The sequence below is a fragment of the Tachysurus fulvidraco genome, chromosome 3 (assembly GCF_022655615.1).
Source record: "Tachysurus fulvidraco isolate hzauxx_2018 chromosome 3, HZAU_PFXX_2.0, whole genome shotgun sequence".
Lineage (NCBI taxonomy): Eukaryota > Metazoa > Chordata > Actinopteri > Siluriformes > Bagridae > Tachysurus > Tachysurus fulvidraco.
In genome coordinates this window covers 14,844,100-14,860,149 of record NC_062520.1, presented here as the reverse complement: position 1 = coordinate 14,860,149, position 16,050 = coordinate 14,844,100, and the positions used below count along the sequence as shown (strand labels likewise).

Here is a 16,050-nt window from a genome sequence, read left to right as displayed (position 1 = left end):
GCTAAGACATTTGTAGGAATGACACTTGCACATCATCACTACATTATGATTTTCTTGTCCAAGATATCTTGGTCATCTAATACTTTATATGTCTTCTAAAACAATGAATAAAAGTTTGGCCAAAACATTGAACTCCGGATCACAGGCAAGAATAGAAAAAAATATTTTAAAAATGAGTTGCACCTATTTAAATAGTACGTTTGTACTTAAAATGTGGCCATGCTATTATATTGGAATGTTAATATTTAATACAAATCGATACTTTGGCATTGGAAGTATTAGCGTTGAGCTGAGCATCACATGGCAGGATATTAAAGATCACATAATAGGAATAATGTGGGGCAATCTATACACCAAACACTCCCGTGTAGATAGTAGATCAGATAAGATTAGACTTCTCCATATATCTCCAAAGGTGCATTAATAATTTCAGTTTTTGGGTGTGTTTTAAGTCTGTACTTTTGTATAATATTCACTCAATTGACCTTCTTGACAGTCACTGTACCTGTATATGTATTTCACATTTGCTTTCCCTTCAATGCTGATTACATGTTATGGATGTATCAGTGACATGGACTGAAGAATATTAGCCAATATGAAGATCCAGACAAATCACATAACACGACTGTAAATTACAAGCTGCAGGAATATAGTTTGACTACAGACTATATAATGTAGACTATAGTTTGGGCTAGAAAGAAATCAGCCACAGCCTTCCTCATACAATTCTGTGTATTTTTCTTTCTCTCAATGTGGTTGTGGCTCAACAAATATCTGAAATGTCAAAACCAAAATCTTATGTCGATGTATTTATCTATGTTTATATGTCTTTTTATTTATATATTTTGTTTAGACTGAAACAAAAAGCTGTGTATTAAGTCACAGTGAATGACGGAACACATTTACATTTTACATTTACCGCCTTTGGCAGACGCCTTTATCCAGACCGACTTACAAAATGCACATAAATTATATATGCTATGTGTAAACATTGTAGCAGACAAACTCATAAAAATATTTTGCAGTACATAAGTTACAGTCGAGGCAAAAAAGGAGGAGATTATTTGATGGAGCCATTCTTTCAATTAGTGGTTCATTCAATCGTTTACTCACAGACACACCCCCACATGGGAATCTACAAAGTAACCAGAGCACACACAGGGAAGTTGGGCCTTGGCCAGCAGGTTGCTGGGCAGCCGTCACACACACAAACCCGCTCTCTGAAGTGTGCTAAGTAAAGAAGTAGCAGTCTGGGAAGCCAGCGCACGAAGGATAGATGTGGGTGCATTCGCACAGCCAATACCCCCCACCCTCACACTAACGCACAACATAGCCACACAACAAACCTGGATACAACAGAAACACAGGAACACTAGAGGCCTACATTGTTTGCTAGTTATTCTTATTTTTTTCTAATAACACGATACATTTCCTTAGTTCTCTTGCAAACATCAGACTATCACCATTTACTGTTTATTTGTTTTTGTGATTTAACTACACTGAATTAAATGTTTATCACATGCTCCAGAAAATATAGCATAATGAACAGACCCAAAATGCATTAAAAAAGGAAAGGTCAAATCTTATCTTTATCTTTTGTATAAAAAAAAACCGAAAAGATTCGTATTTCATACAGCCAGTAATGGTTAAATTCTCAGAGGTCTACTAAGATATAAACTAGAAATATAGGGGAGTCAACTTGTCAAACTAGTACATTCATAAGCCTAGGAAGGCAGAAACGAATTTCACATCACTAACTCCTTCTGCCTGTCTGGCTCCTGATTTTACCATGCAGATCGAACTAAACTGTGAACTGGACTGTGGACTGAGTCAGTAGCTCAGTAGCTTTTTTCTTTTTTTGTGTTGCGTCCTGTTTTCAGAAGCTGCTCCATGTCTACCAAACCCCCTTGTACTTGTTTTCATCACTAACCATACAGAGATGCAGCACTACACATAAGATGCACACTAAACATGAAGAATGAAGAATCTCATTGATATATATATTGATCACCTGAAATATCCATAAACAGAATAATAAATAAAGCAAAGCCAGTATACAGCTGAAGTTTCCTTTTTCTCAGTAGCTATAACTTAAAATCTAATCTGTAATAATAGTTGTCTGAGTGGTTGTGAACAGAAGCAGGATATTAAACAAAATGTCTTCTGCCTTCCACTAAATTCTCCTGCAGCAATTTGACTGGATAAAGCATAATAATAATTTAGACTACATATGAGATTCGTACCAAGCACATTCACCGGTTAAGTAAATATATTAATTTCTAGAAGCAAAAATGAAAGATAATTGTGTGAATGTAGGAACATACTTTTAATAACATTAAAAGAAGCATTTCCTCTAAACGTTAGTGAGCTCGGTAGTCACAGTTTCCTCATTCGCTGGGTTATAACTAATAAAGTTTATTAAGTATTTGTACGTAAAGTATTTGTATGTATTTTTCCAAGCAAGCTAACAAAATTAATACATAAATAGAAAAAACACCCCAGAAGCCATGCGGTTAAGGTTTCGTCTCCATTTAATTAATGTGAAAATGGTTTAAAAACATTAGCACTGTTTTACTGCTATTTTTATATAGTTATATCATGATGCTACACTGCTCCATTGTTTAAATGAGTGCCAGCTTCCAAATAATAGAGCCGAGGCTTGTACAATATCACACAGAGTCCATTTTCTTGAAGATTACATCATGTTTTTCTATGGTACATTTTACTTTACATATTTCTTCTAATGCAAATATGTTGACAAGACTTTTGTCGGAAAAAAACAACAACAAAATTCATATTTCAGAAAGTACGAGTTGACAAATGTCTCCTTTCATACTTGAAATACAGGCTCTTTGCTCACAAAGGAGCGGCCACGGTTGAAAGTAAGCAGAATGAGGATGTGTGGAACTGCGGCTCCTGATCCGCTCCGTGTTTTAGCGACGCCCACACACGCAGAGTGCGCTAAGAGGCGATGCACAACCCTGTAAGTCTCACGAGTCCTTCCGCGGATCACACAAGTATGCGTTAAGGTGATTATTAGCGCAAAACCCTTAGAAGGGTGTGGGACGACGTAAATTGTACAGAGTGGCATATTTTGGTCAAAACAACCTAAAAATCTTAATTTTTAAAGACAGAATAAGCCCCGAAAAGACTGGTTTTGAAAACACAAGGCACTATGTAACATAGTTGTCATCTCTCCCTCGCGTGTACAATGCATTCCTGTGTTCCTCCGCGGGTGACAGGGCCTTTACAAGGTCCAGGCAGCACATGATGGGAAAGGTGTCCCGCATGCAGCACTCTCTTTCACTACAGACACTCCAATGAGCGCACAAACAAGCGTTATAACACGGCGGGTGCGTGCTTTATGTTACTTATGTGGCGTGTACTTTCTATATATATAGATCTTTTATACACACACATAGATATATATACAGATAAATCTCTTATATAATATTATAAGATTATATAATACAGCCTGACACTATCACATTTCAACACCTAATGTTCAACACCATCTCTCAGACCTTTATTTCACGAGATACCAAAAGCTGCATATTCAAGAAATTCACGAAACGCCTATATAAAATCTATGAGCTCTGAAATAAGTACAGGCCCACAGAACAGGAAAGCGAGGTCTTTTTAATCAGGTCTTTTTAACGACAGGGCCATCTGGTGGATGAAGTTTGACATGTCATTACAATGGGTTTGGGGAAATGAGAATTAACTCCATAGTGTTTGCTGGTATAATTTCGTGAATGCTGCTGTCGGTCGATCATTTTGCATATTGTGTCATTACAGAGAACACAGTTTTGCACTTTACTGAATGTACTATTTGAAACAAAAAGAAGCAGAAATATTATTTACCTAGCATGGTAGAGGTGCACAGTAAAAAACAAACAAACATCTTTGCATGAAATATGGGGTGAGAAAAAAAGAGGAACATAAAGACATGCATGCATTTAAAATTTAGAATGGCTAGCTGACAATAATATTGTTCACTACATTCTTGTTATATTTCTCTAGCCTTTCCAAGTAACTATATTTAATATATACATATGAGAACTTTTTGTCTGCACTGTCTTTTGTCCTGCACTGTCTTGTCTGTCTTGTTGGTCTTGTCCTGCACTGTTTGCACCAGGTTGCACAGCTGCACTTTATGTAGCTAGGACTACTTACAAGTCCTTAGCTCTGTCTTTGTTTTATGTAGCAACATGATCCTGGAGAAACGTTGTCTTACTTCACGGTGTACTGCAACAGTTATATATGGTTGAAACGACAATAAAAGCTTCTTGACTTGACTTCTGTTGTAATCCATATATTATTGAATAACAGAATAGAAACTATTTACAAAATAGGTAATAATTAGATTAGATAAAGAGACCACATCAAAGATAATAATACACAAGGATGACACGATTATGTTGATTAAAATGTACAAATATTTTCAAGTACGTTACCCAAGTGTTCGGGGAGTGCAGAAGTGTGTTCCATGTTTTATTTGTTTAATTATGTTTCTTGATTCAAGAATGAAAAGAATAAAGATGCACATAATACACTAAAAGATATGTCAGATGTCGGATATAAGTTTACGATATCATAAAATCCCCACTGTTGGATTCTTCATTTGCGATGGTTTTTTTGTACTGCAGTCTCTTTCAATTGTTTATTTCAGGGAAATTCCTATTCATTAAATAGAAATTCTGGGTTAAGAGATTGACTTTCCGGTCGAAATAAAATCCCTCCCATTTATATTGGATGTATTTCTATGTAAACTGGCAGACTAAATGTTTCCGTAGCCTTCTAAATTTGTTCTGCTGCCACCATCATGCCAAACATCACCTTTAAAGGTTTCTGAGCCTGGTCCAGAAGGACATTTTTTTCTTTTGCCACACTTTGGTATTTCCATCACTTTGGTAGAGGTTAATCGTGGGTCCAGTACTTTTTGTGGCTCATCTCCATACTTGTGGTATGGCCTCTACATTTTTACTCTCAAATTTCTTCAAACAGTAGATTGCAATACCTTCAGCCCTGCTCTGTGGAGGTTGTTGTTGTCCCTGACTGTTGTTCTGTTCGGTTTTTCCTTTACAACTCTCACAATGCTTCTGCCATCAGATGCTGCTGCTGTTGTTGTTTTCCTTGGCCGATCTGTTCCACTGCTTGTTGCTCAGTACACCAGTGATAGCTTTCTTTTACATTACATTCCAAATTATTGTACTGACTCTGCCTAATGCTTGTGCAATGCTTCTGCTCTGCAAGATTGCTTTTTCTAACAACAAAGGCAGACTACACAGGTGAAACTAAAGACTAAAACCAAGAGTAGATATTCAGAGCTTTTTATTGTTTAATCAATTAATCTAACAGGCTCCCCTGTCAGTCACATGTTACAATATTTTCTATTCAAAATATAATACAAAATGTTCTATGTTGTTAAACACTTTTATATATAAATAATAGGAAATAAAAGCTGAAATTTTAATACTCTTCTCATATTCATTTTGATCCCAGACCTAAATATGTTGTCTACAGCGCAAAATAAAAAACATTGTACATTTAAAAAGGAGAGAGTTTTTTTTTAATGTTCATGGTATGTGCACAGTGTCAAACTTCAAAACCTTCTGTTTAGGAAAGAAATTCAAGTCAATATTGTTATTAAATTAAGCTTCTACTACATTTGCAAGTCCATGACCTCTTCTTTCAAAGTCTGTTTGTTGGTTTCCACATATCTCTCTTGTACTCCCAGAGCTCTGGAATAAAAATAAGAGTTAAGGAAATCTATTTCACCCACATCACTTTGGATACAAATCTGCAAATGATTAAATGTTAATGTAAATATGAGGGAAAAAATGCTTAGAGAAGGATACAAGTTAAACTGAAATTCTGCACCAACAGCAGCAGACATCATAGCTTGCATATTTCTTTCCTCCATGTCACCAAAGCAGTAGCCATTGGCCTTGTCCACAGTACGAAGGACCTGCATCATGCTCTCCTTATCCTGTAGGAAAAGTATCAGGAAATTTAATCAGTGCCAGTTAGTGCTTAGTAACTGAGCTTGTGACAAAAACAGAGCGAGAGCACGAGTGTGTGTGTGTGTGTGTGTGAGAGAGGGTGGAGAGAGGGGGCAAACAAGGGGGGGGGGGGTTACAGGGAGACAGTGAGAGGAGAGAGGGAGGGAAGGGAAGAGAGAGGGAGGGGAGGGGAGGGGAGAGAGAGAGAGAGAGAGCGAGAGAGAGAGAAAGGAAGAGAGGAAGGGAGAAAGCGCAAGCACTAACCTGCACATTTAGAGGGACAAAAGACACAAGGCCATAGTCCTGGATCACTTCAGCTAACTTCTTATTCAGACGGTGGAACTTCTTAAAGAACGGATCGGTGGCTAAATGTTCCACCAGGTACGACAGATCCATAACCTCAGTGTAGAAGTCAAGATTGAAGGCTTTGAAAGACAGTAATACATGAACAATGATGCATTAGTGACGGCATGTTAATGGAAATATAACCTGAATCAAAAACAGTAGGAATATTGCTAAATATACATCATGGTGGACTTCCTACTCAATTTAATTTGGGAAAAGCTAAAGAAAAGGGTTGGAGAAAAACTATATAAATAAACAAGCTTTTTATTACTGTATTTTCCACCAATATGTTTGATTAAGTCCAAGTTGACAGACTTTAAAGGTGTACTTGCTTTTGAGATGAGGTCTGGATTAAAAAGTGATTCAAGTGACCAGACAAATAGGTTCATAGATGAACAATAACTTTCATAATCCCTGTGGTGTTTGTACAAATTTTGTGGAGAACCACTATATATATACATTATATACATCTTTATACATGGCGGAAATGAACACTATTTAACAAAATCCAACTTTATTTAAAAACATCCTCTATCTGACAGCCATTTCTAATTACACACCAAGTCATTTCTGCAACTCAGGACGTCGTGTTAACACACCGCGTTCTGCTCATAGCAGCTCTTTGAATGCATTCCTTTAAATGACCTTAAGTCGTGGCTAAAAGTTATCGGAGGATACTATACTCTCTAGAAGACAGATTTTGGAAGAGATTTTGCAGTTTCCCAAAATTTCCCTAAATACGAAGACACACAAGACATACCGAGGGATGAATATCTACTCACCCAGCTTGCCATACTGCTCAATAAGATCCATCTTTGACAGCACATTGACGTGAGGGAGCTCCACTTGAAGCATGGTGGACAGCGAGGTGCAGAGCACAGAAATGAACTTGGCTGGATCAGCACAGTAATGCGAATCCACCAGATGCACCGCAGTCAGCTAGATTCAGGAATAAACGTCCAGACGTGGGTGTTAGAATTAAAAACACAACAACAAGAAGATCCATTATGGCTGTATTCGTGTTACTCACCCTGAAATTCCACTTAGAGAGCTGGGCAAATATATTTCTGACTGAACCATGATGAGTGTAAAGCTCCACCTGACCAGGACAGTCAAAAAGGAAATAGCAATCATGGTGCTGCTTCAGTTTAGCCTCTAACCAGTCCATGTTGGCCTCTAAATACTCCATGCAGTAGATGAGGCCACCATTAGGGCCAAGTTTTAAACCCTCCATCACATCTTCAAGTGTGATCAGCTCTGAAACGTCCACTGCACACTGATATGGTAGTCCTTCATTTGCAGGGTCCAGGTTTATTACCACGACTTTACGCCCCATTTGACTCAGGAAGTTATACATGCCTAAGCAGTAGGTGGTTTTACCTGATCCAGGTGGCCCAATAACCACCTGGCCAAAGTGCACACAAGACTGAGGAGCTCCAGTGGACGTGCTCATTGTAGCTCAAGTCTAAAATAAACACATACGTTATCATGTAACTAGGGCAGACAAAAAGAAAGTCAGGTTTGTGCATGCATGAGGTTCACCACCTGATCTACAAACTGGGAAACAACAACAGGCTTATTATAGCACCTTGCTAACTAGTACAACAGTATATACAGGTTAGAATAATAACACATAGATATATGAGGTACAATCCATTATCAAACACGGACAAAATTAAGTCCTATAAATTAGTAAAATTGCTTAGTAAAAATTCAAGATGCGTTAGAACATTTTGGAATTTCACGTGTGAAACATAAAATAATTGAAACAGCAGGATTCACATCCGAGTCATAATGGCTAGTTTCAAAATAAAAGCCCTGAAACGAAGGACGTGTGTGAGTTAAGACTCCGATGCAGTGGATGAGCCGAGCGTACACAGTGTGTTCCCTTATTATAGGTAAATAAATACAGACGGTAGTCAATATTTTGCTGTTTACAAATAATCATTTTAGTCCATCATCAATGGAAATGAGGTGTGGGTGTGTTTCTCTGCATGACAATAACACTGATATTCATACAATTGAAGAAGCTGCTACCCGGAAACAATACTTTAGAATAAAAGTATGATTTCAAAAGAATTTTATATGCATATCTAGTGTTCAGGTGGCTCATAAATGTCTTAAGTAAAAGACTGAAACTCAATTTGTACAGCAAAACCATGGATAATGACACCTCGGTAGACCCATTTTGCTTTTAGACAACACCTGGGGGGTATTCCAGAAAGCAGATTATGTGACATACCTTGGTATGTTTAAGGGTAAGTTCGTGAATAACCTCAACTTTCGGTTCCAAAAACGGGGTAACTTTCTGGGTATGTATGTAACCATAGCAACTGACTCTCTGAATATAACCTGCTCGGGGTTATGTTTCAGTGTAACTTCGTTGCAGAAGGTTGGTGAGCATGGCGTGCCCTTTTGATGAGGATCCTGTGGACGTAGAAGCACAAAAGTTTCATGGTTTCCAAATGTAATTGGGTGCATTGATGGCACTCACATTCCTATTAAAGCTCCACCAATAAATGAGGGAGACTATGTCAATAGGAAATCTTTTCATAGTATCAATGTGCAGGTAACAACTTATTTTTTTCCCTTCTTAAAATCATTAAAGACATTACTTTTTCCACTAAATAGGTAATATGTGAGGCAACCCAAATCATTACCAATGTCGAGGCAAAATGGCCAGGATCTGTGCATGATGCCAGAATTTTCCGCAAGTCATCATTATGCCAGACATTTCAGCAGGGTATGTTTTGCTTTATACAATTGTTTTTTTTCTTTCCTTTTTACATTCTATTTGTGTTGTACACTTCAATCATTACAGGACAGTACAATGGTTACTTGCTGGGGGACAGAGGATACCCTTGTCTGCCCTATTTATTGACACCCTTCCCTGAACCTGAGCCTGGACCATAGACACGGTTTTACCTGGCTCACAGCCGAACACGGGCCAAGGTGGAGATGACTATAGGGATCCTCAAATCTCGGTTCCAGTGTCTGCGTGGGCTCCGGGTTAGTCCAGAGAAGGCATGCGACATTTTAGTGGCTTGTGTTGTGCTTCACAATATTGCCACTATAATAAGAAGAGAGCCACCATCCTTGTATTGAGGAAGATGGCCCAGAGGAACACCTACATTTTAGAGGCCAACAGAGACGGAAGACTTTTGAGAGACAGGATCTGTCAAAATTACTTTTATTAATTTTTTTGCACTGGTCTGCCAGGCAGGTTATTTCTTTATTTCCTGAAAAACAATAAACGTAAAATTCAATAAAATATTTTTTTTATATTGCTTAACACATACATACACACACTAACGGCTTGACTGAAAGGACAACGACAGTTTGTAATGCAAAAAGGGGCCATACATTATAATGTTATGCATCATACCTCAGTGGATGTACCAGCATTGTCCACTTCTGTCACAGCAGATGTGGTCTCTTCATCTTCATCCTACAGGAGAAATATTCAAGTATACATTATCTGGCAAAAAACAAAACAAAAAAAAAACCCTAAAAGCAACTAAAGGTACCTGACAACAAATCACTTACAACTGTCAGACTTTGTTCTTTCTGGAGGGTCCAATAATACAATTCGTCCATCAGTATCTATAAGAACACACAACCCATTAAATTCTTGATATTATCACAGAAAATAATACATGAAAAGAGTAACATGTCAGACTAAGATCACAGTAGCCTAGACATCATATGCAGTTAAATAAAATAAGCCTACATAAAATGTAATCTTGTTCAAAAAGCCTTTAAGTGACAGAGATAGTAATTTAGTAGGACAAAAGATTAAAACAAATCATAGAGGTAAACTTGCATTTCACCATTTTTTCACCATCACTTGTGGTGCATGGCGTGTGCGAGGAACTGCCCCCAGGAATGCCAGCAACGACTGGTCGCCCTTTATTAAGGGACAGAGCCAGCTCCTCAGATGGGGTGAGGGGAGGTGGTGGTGGGCCCCCGCCAGTTAGACGGGCTTCAGTCTTCTTTCTATTAGCTACATGACAGAATAAATATACTAAATCCTGTTAGAATAATAGTTCAGTAATTGTGTAATCAAATATTACCTTTTTGCAGAATGTTTTTGTGTTTCATTTTGACTTCGCTTAAATTACAAATTTGGTATTGGCTCCCGTTTTATTATAATGCAAAATAATGAAGTATGACTTATACATCCTTTTGAATGTTATATCACTATGAGCGCATTTAATTTCCCTCCCATTTATTTCTTTAGTTTAAAATAACAATGTATATTTCTTATTTAATATGGTGTAATCCTTCTGGAGCCACAAGAACTTTAATACACTCACGCATTTACTCTGTCCGTTATTTTTTTGCCAAGCCAACTCTCTTGGTTTAGCCGATGCAGCTGTATTGCTTCTTTTTAATATTATTGGCTTAAACTCTTCATAAGCGTGCATTAAAACCTCCAACACCGCCTCTGTGAAATACGCCGCTCTTTTTTTCGCTTTGAGTTTCCATGGTGACTCGGGAAATCGGCGATCCATTGAAAATGTCTTTATATATGCACCGTGCACGCGCATAAACTCTGGGTAACCAGTTGGAGGTTGATTAAACTAACTTTTCTCAGGTGTTTTAGAACCGACACACTCACGGTATGCCTGTTTGGGGTAAATCAACCCAGAGGTTATGATTTATCAAATGGTAAGTTAACCAAGCTTTCTGGAATACCCCCCTGGTAATAAAGTGCAAAATGAATAAATGAATAAAAATGTGCACATTCTTTCCCGGTTTTATTTTACAATACAAAACATCAAAAACACATACAGAATATTATGTAGCTCAGGATTTCAAAGAAAACATGTAATTACCTTGGAGTAGAACAATAATGAAAAATATCACTACTATGCAACATTTAACCAAAAACAATAATAGGGTCAAAAAACACAACAAAACCCCTACAAACAGGAAATATTTTATCATCATTAAAAATTACAAAACCAAATTAAACAATGATACCATCCAGGATATTTACAGAATTGAAACATTCATTGACAAATTATCCAAAATATATATATATATATAGTTCTGGCATTGAGCACTTGGGATTTATGGACTACACTGAGCAGCACCAGACAACACAAAGCCGTCTGATATGATGCTCACGCTGTCCACCTGAGAATACATTTATACACAGAAAGCAGTCAGAGTATTTCTTAATAAACCTCAGTGACAAAATAATGTTCAAAACCATGAAACCCAGTGACACCTGGGTCCATCACAGCGATCGAGTCTATTAAAACAAATGTACTTTGGTAGACTGAGCAGAGACTACTCATCAAGGCCTTCATCCTCCTCATCTTCCTCCTCCCTCTTAGTGTCAACCTCTGCCGTGTCAGAGAACTCGTGGAGGAGCACATACTCACGACTACTGAAACCAAACTTCAGCACATCCTTCTCTTTGAGCTCATAGTAGCGCTGTGGTTCAATGCGCTGATTGTTCAGGTATGTGCCGTTACCTGAACCTAGGTCAATAATGTAGGGCTTCACTCTCCTGCCTGTGGTGCCATCTGCTCGCGTGAACTCCACTAATCTGAAAATGACAAATGCAGATATATCGAATACACAGATATGTAGCTATAAACAATGGTAATGAATAAAGTATCTTCTGGTTATATTTAGAAAATGTTAGCGATATAGAATTGCATTCATTCCTCTCTATGTAGTCACACGCTTAATCTGCCATTGTATATATTCGATATTTCATAATTCTGGTCATTTAAAGAAGTTTGATATTTTCCATACGGTTGTAGACAAGTACAGTCACTATTGACACCCTTCATTAAGTAGTTAGGAAAATATGTATTTGTGGTTAACTTGCTTAATAACACACCATCAAATGGGCAGCGAAATCTTAGCCGTTATAGGAAATGTATTATATTGAATCAAAATGACCGCTAAAGAATGTTTCAGTTTAATAATCAGTTCCAACTGGTGACACAGAGACTGATTAGTTATTCAACATCATGTGAAAGATTAAAGGACCCAATTTAAAGAAGACAAAAGTGTCTTCATTCAGAAATCATGTGTAGGCTATAAGAATATCTCTGTGAAAACAGTGGATAGGGGACTGAAAGTGCTCTCATCAGATAAACTGCTCTGTATACTCCAGTCTCTGGCAGCATTAAGACAGTGTCATAATGAATTTATTCAATTAAAGGCTTCATGTGGCTCATATTTTACGTTAATTAACCACATAAGGTTTTTTCCCCCATCAACCTATTAATTCAGTTCTATTTTGAAGGTGACGGTATACAGTTATTCATTTCAGTAGGTTTTGTTCATGAGCCATTCCTATAGTTTGGATGCTCCAAGTTAAGCTGACTTTTTCGGATATCGATACATTACTTAATCAAACCAAACTCTAATAGTGTAAAATAGTGTATTTGTTTTTGCTCACCTGTACTGGAATACGGCATGCTGTTTGGAACATGAGGGGTGATCAATAGGTATATCAGCGATCTTCCTTTGCCTTCCAAGCAGATAAGCACTCTGCCTGTGGATGTACATCACCGGAAGTGGCTCATCATTTTTGAAAGGGTACAATCGCCACCTTCTTTTAGGAATTCTGGCCTCAGGAGGCTCGTTATACTTAATGACCACCCCTCTGTACGTGTTGGTATCTTCCACCAGAGCACCTGAAAGTTCAAAGCTGGGCTTCTCTTTCTCAGCTGTAGGGGCCTCCTCATCGTTCTCTCCACCAGCAAAGGCATGCGGTTCATTTACCTCTCTTGCTTCCTGCCTCTGGCGGTTTTCTCTGCGTCGCTCGTTCTGCTGCTCCCTTTCTGCTTGTTGCTGATGGAACGTCTGTGCGTCTCGCTCTCGAGACCTGTCTCTTTGACGCTCCTGGCCTCTTTCACGGTCTCGCCGGTGATGTCGTGGTTCCTCCCTGTTCACACGGCGCTCATCGACTTTAATTCCCCTTTCATTGTGGTCCTCTTTTTCCTGTACAACATACACAAAGTTTGCGTTAATTATACAATGAGACGATCCGGAAATACAAATTGAGTTATATGATAAAATCAGTAAAATCAATAAATTTAGTCCACACGGCATTCTGTGTCTTATGAAAGGGTGTGCAGATGAAAGGGGACGGTGATGAACGCATGCCTTTGGGCAATTACATTTCCATCATTCAGCAGCACCCTTATCCAGAGCGACTTACATTATCTCATATTTATACAACTGAGCAACTGAGGGTTTAAGAGCCTTGCTCAGGGGCCCAACAGTGGCAGCTTGGTGACCTGGGATTGAACTCACAACCTTCTGATTGGTCCAACACCTTAACCACTAGACCACCACATGCCCACGTGAAATAAAAAGCAAAACAACAACAACAACTCTTAGATATTACCCATGTGAAATGATTAAAATACGTATACAGTAAATAACTACTAATTACTACTAAAACGCTAAATAAACTGTAGTTTGAATGACCCGCTTTATCTTATGATCGGCTCCATGCTGTGGACTTCGACTCCTCCTGTCTCGGGTCGCTCGGTCACCACCTGGACGTCCCGACACCCGACCTCTTCTTCCAGGCGATCGGTCTTTTACCCTGACAGGTGATCTAATATAAACACAGCAAAGTTCACGTCAAGGCCGTAGCTAAAACTGCTGCTAAAACTACTCTATATTATGTGGTTAGAGTGATTAAGCAACAACAACAAAATATCAGAACACGTGTAAAAGTTGTAAAAACAACTAAACCAGCCAGCAGCCGTTAGGCGCCCACCTGTGGTCCGGTCTCCCCAGCGGAGGACTCGCGCTGCTGCGGCTTGAGCCCGAACTCGAGCGGCCTGGTTTCTGAGGCCTAGCAGGACTCACACGTTCTTGTTTAATTTTTGACTTTCCCTCTCGAACAGGGGACCTTTTGTCTCTTCTCTTGTTATCCATCACGATAGTTGGTCTTGAACAAAAAAAACCCCGATCTTTAAAATGAGCACATTTCAACTACAGCCCAAGAAATTTACGTTGTTAAGTGCAACATGCTAAAAGAACATCATGTACACTTCCGGTTATGTTGTGCGTCCGCAAACTGGTCCCCTTTCAGACCTTAAGCAGGACTTGAGTTCCGTTTTGTCGGTATCTTCACCGCTATCTGGTGGTGGAGACAAGAATTGTAGATGATGTAAACTTGAACTAGGCAACTTTCCCCAAAGCTGTAATTGAGGACTCTATAACCGGAGCCTTGGGATGCTTTACTTGCTCGAACACTCCTACATTAACTCAGCAATATGCTGTTAACACACTACATTCCCTGTGTTCAGAAACAGCTTGGATTGATGGTTAAGATACAACTGGCTTCTTTTGTTACTTGACAAAATCAATCGATAAATGTTTAAGATTTTCTAATCGCCCCACATTCGTCTTTTATTTAAACTGTTCATGGTTTTCATCTCAAGTCATATCAAGAAGCTTTATATATACAGTAGCTGTGAAATGAAGCAACATTCCTCCAGGACCCGGATGCACACACAACAAAGAGCTTCATTTCTTATGCAGCACAAAGTAAATGTGCTTAAATTTAAACAAATGATCTAGTGCAGGTTCAGAGGGATTCAAACTTCTTAGCTCATTAATAAAGACATTAATAAAAAGAGAGCTGACTCAGAACTTGCTTTCAGTAAGCAAACACCATCAACTTTGTAATTTGTTCCTCGTTATTTGTATTTTTGTTTTAAGTAAATCAAAGTGAAATATATAAATGATTTTTAGCAGCAAAATTACCCGACTAATAGAATGTTTTATCAGAAAGGATTTATTTTACTAGCTTAACATTTAACGTTGATAATGATGTGTGTTCCTTAGCCAGATGAGGAAGTTTAACCTGCCACAGGAGCTGCTGAAACAGTTCTACTCTCCGTTATAGAGTCTGTTCTGTGCACATCAATAACTGTCGGGTTTGGTTCAGCTACAAAATCAGACATCAGAAGGCTACAGAGAACAGTTTGGACTGCCAAAAGGATTAAGCCCACCCTTCAATTTCTGTAAATCTCCAGAGTGAGAAAAAGGTCTCAGCAAGTCATTCTGGATCCCTCACATCCAAGTCTTGCTATTTTTGAACTTTTACCATCTAGCTGGAGCTACAGAATCCCAAATACCTGCACAACCAGGTACATGAAGTTTCTTCCCCTCATGCAATAATACAGAGCCCCCCAAGGGTCATGTGGTACATGTGGTCATGTGCATAATTTAGCATGTTCAAAACATTCATGGCACTTCTTGAACAGGGCTTTCACATTAAAGCAAAGTGACCTGTGGCCTATCTGTTGCTCCAGGCCACGGCATGGCCTAGCGCAGAATGCAGCTTAAATGAAATATAAAGATAGTATATTTCCATTGGTCTGTTCCCACAGCGCAGAATGCAGCTTAAATGAAATATAAAGATAGTGTATTTCCATTGGTCTGTTCCCACATTATCCTGTATTATTTGTGATCTTTTGTTGGATGTAGGTAGCATAAAATTAGAAAGAAGGAATTTGTAGTAGGACATCACATTGTATGCTCTATATTCCCTTGTCATCTGTATGAGAGTGCACTACATGTTTTGGGTGTATGGCTAATATTTAACACGTAGAACTTAAGTAGTGTGCACTGTTCCAAATACTTGACATTGGACAGTTACAGTATGCTGGTGGGGAATTCTCTGCAAAGAGCGTGTAGATTTTTG

General features: G+C 38.5%; 2 protein-coding genes and 1 long non-coding RNA gene across 3 annotated transcripts; 1 reads left to right on the top strand and 2 right to left on the bottom strand.

Annotated features, from left to right (window-relative positions):
• Positions 1-5,317: 5,317 nt before the first annotated feature.
• On the bottom strand, positions 5,318-8,173 carry gpn2 (GPN-loop GTPase 2). The gene is made up of 5 exons (XM_027149052.2): positions 7,381-8,173; positions 7,133-7,289; positions 6,270-6,430; positions 5,862-5,992; positions 5,318-5,744 (listed from the first exon to the last, which is right to left on the bottom strand). Exons 1-5 carry the CDS (start codon positions 7,801-7,803, stop codon positions 5,666-5,668), a joined length of 951 nt encoding a protein of 316 aa, XP_027004853.1. The 5' UTR covers positions 7,804-8,173; the 3' UTR covers positions 5,318-5,665.
• An 84-nt stretch (positions 8,174-8,257) lies between these two features.
• On the top strand, positions 8,258-11,093 carry LOC113644561. Its single transcript, XR_007140087.1, has 2 exons — positions 8,258-9,093; positions 9,172-11,093. It is a non-coding gene; the product is annotated as an uncharacterized LOC113644561 (long non-coding RNA).
• snip1 (Smad nuclear interacting protein) lies at positions 11,094-14,422 on the bottom strand. The gene is made up of 4 exons (XM_027149051.2): positions 14,113-14,422; positions 13,815-13,947; positions 12,778-13,322; positions 11,094-11,910 (listed from the first exon to the last, which is right to left on the bottom strand). Exons 1-4 carry the CDS (start codon positions 14,271-14,273, stop codon positions 11,649-11,651), a joined length of 1,101 nt encoding a protein of 366 aa, XP_027004852.1. The 5' UTR covers positions 14,274-14,422; the 3' UTR covers positions 11,094-11,648.
• Positions 14,423-16,050: the final 1,628 nt, after the last annotated feature.

Bases quoted from the DNA above. Each gene is read 5' to 3' on its own strand.
- gpn2 (XM_027149052.2), bottom strand. From the start codon at position 7,803: ATGAGCACGTCCACTGGAGCTCCTCAGTCTTGTGTGCACTTTGGCCAG. The intron at 7,290-7,380 runs GTGAGTAACACG...TCCTGAATCTAG, and splicing joins TCTCTAAGTGGAATTTCAGG to CTGACTGCGGTGCATCTGGT. The intron at 5,993-6,269 runs GTTAGTGCTTGC...CTTTTCCTACAG, and splicing joins TTGTCCCTCTAAATGTGCAG to GATAAGGAGAGCATGATGCA.
- snip1 (XM_027149051.2), bottom strand. From the start codon at position 14,273: ATGGATAACAAGAGAAGAGACAAAAGGTCCCCTGTTCGAGAGGGAAAG. The intron at 13,948-14,112 runs GTGGGCGCCTAA...TGTTTATATTAG, and splicing joins CTGGGGAGACCGGACCACAG to ATCACCTGTCAGGGTAAAAG. The intron at 11,911-12,777 runs GTGAGCAAAAAC...TGTCATTTTCAG, and splicing joins CATGCCGTATTCCAGTACAG to ATTAGTGGAGTTCACGCGAG.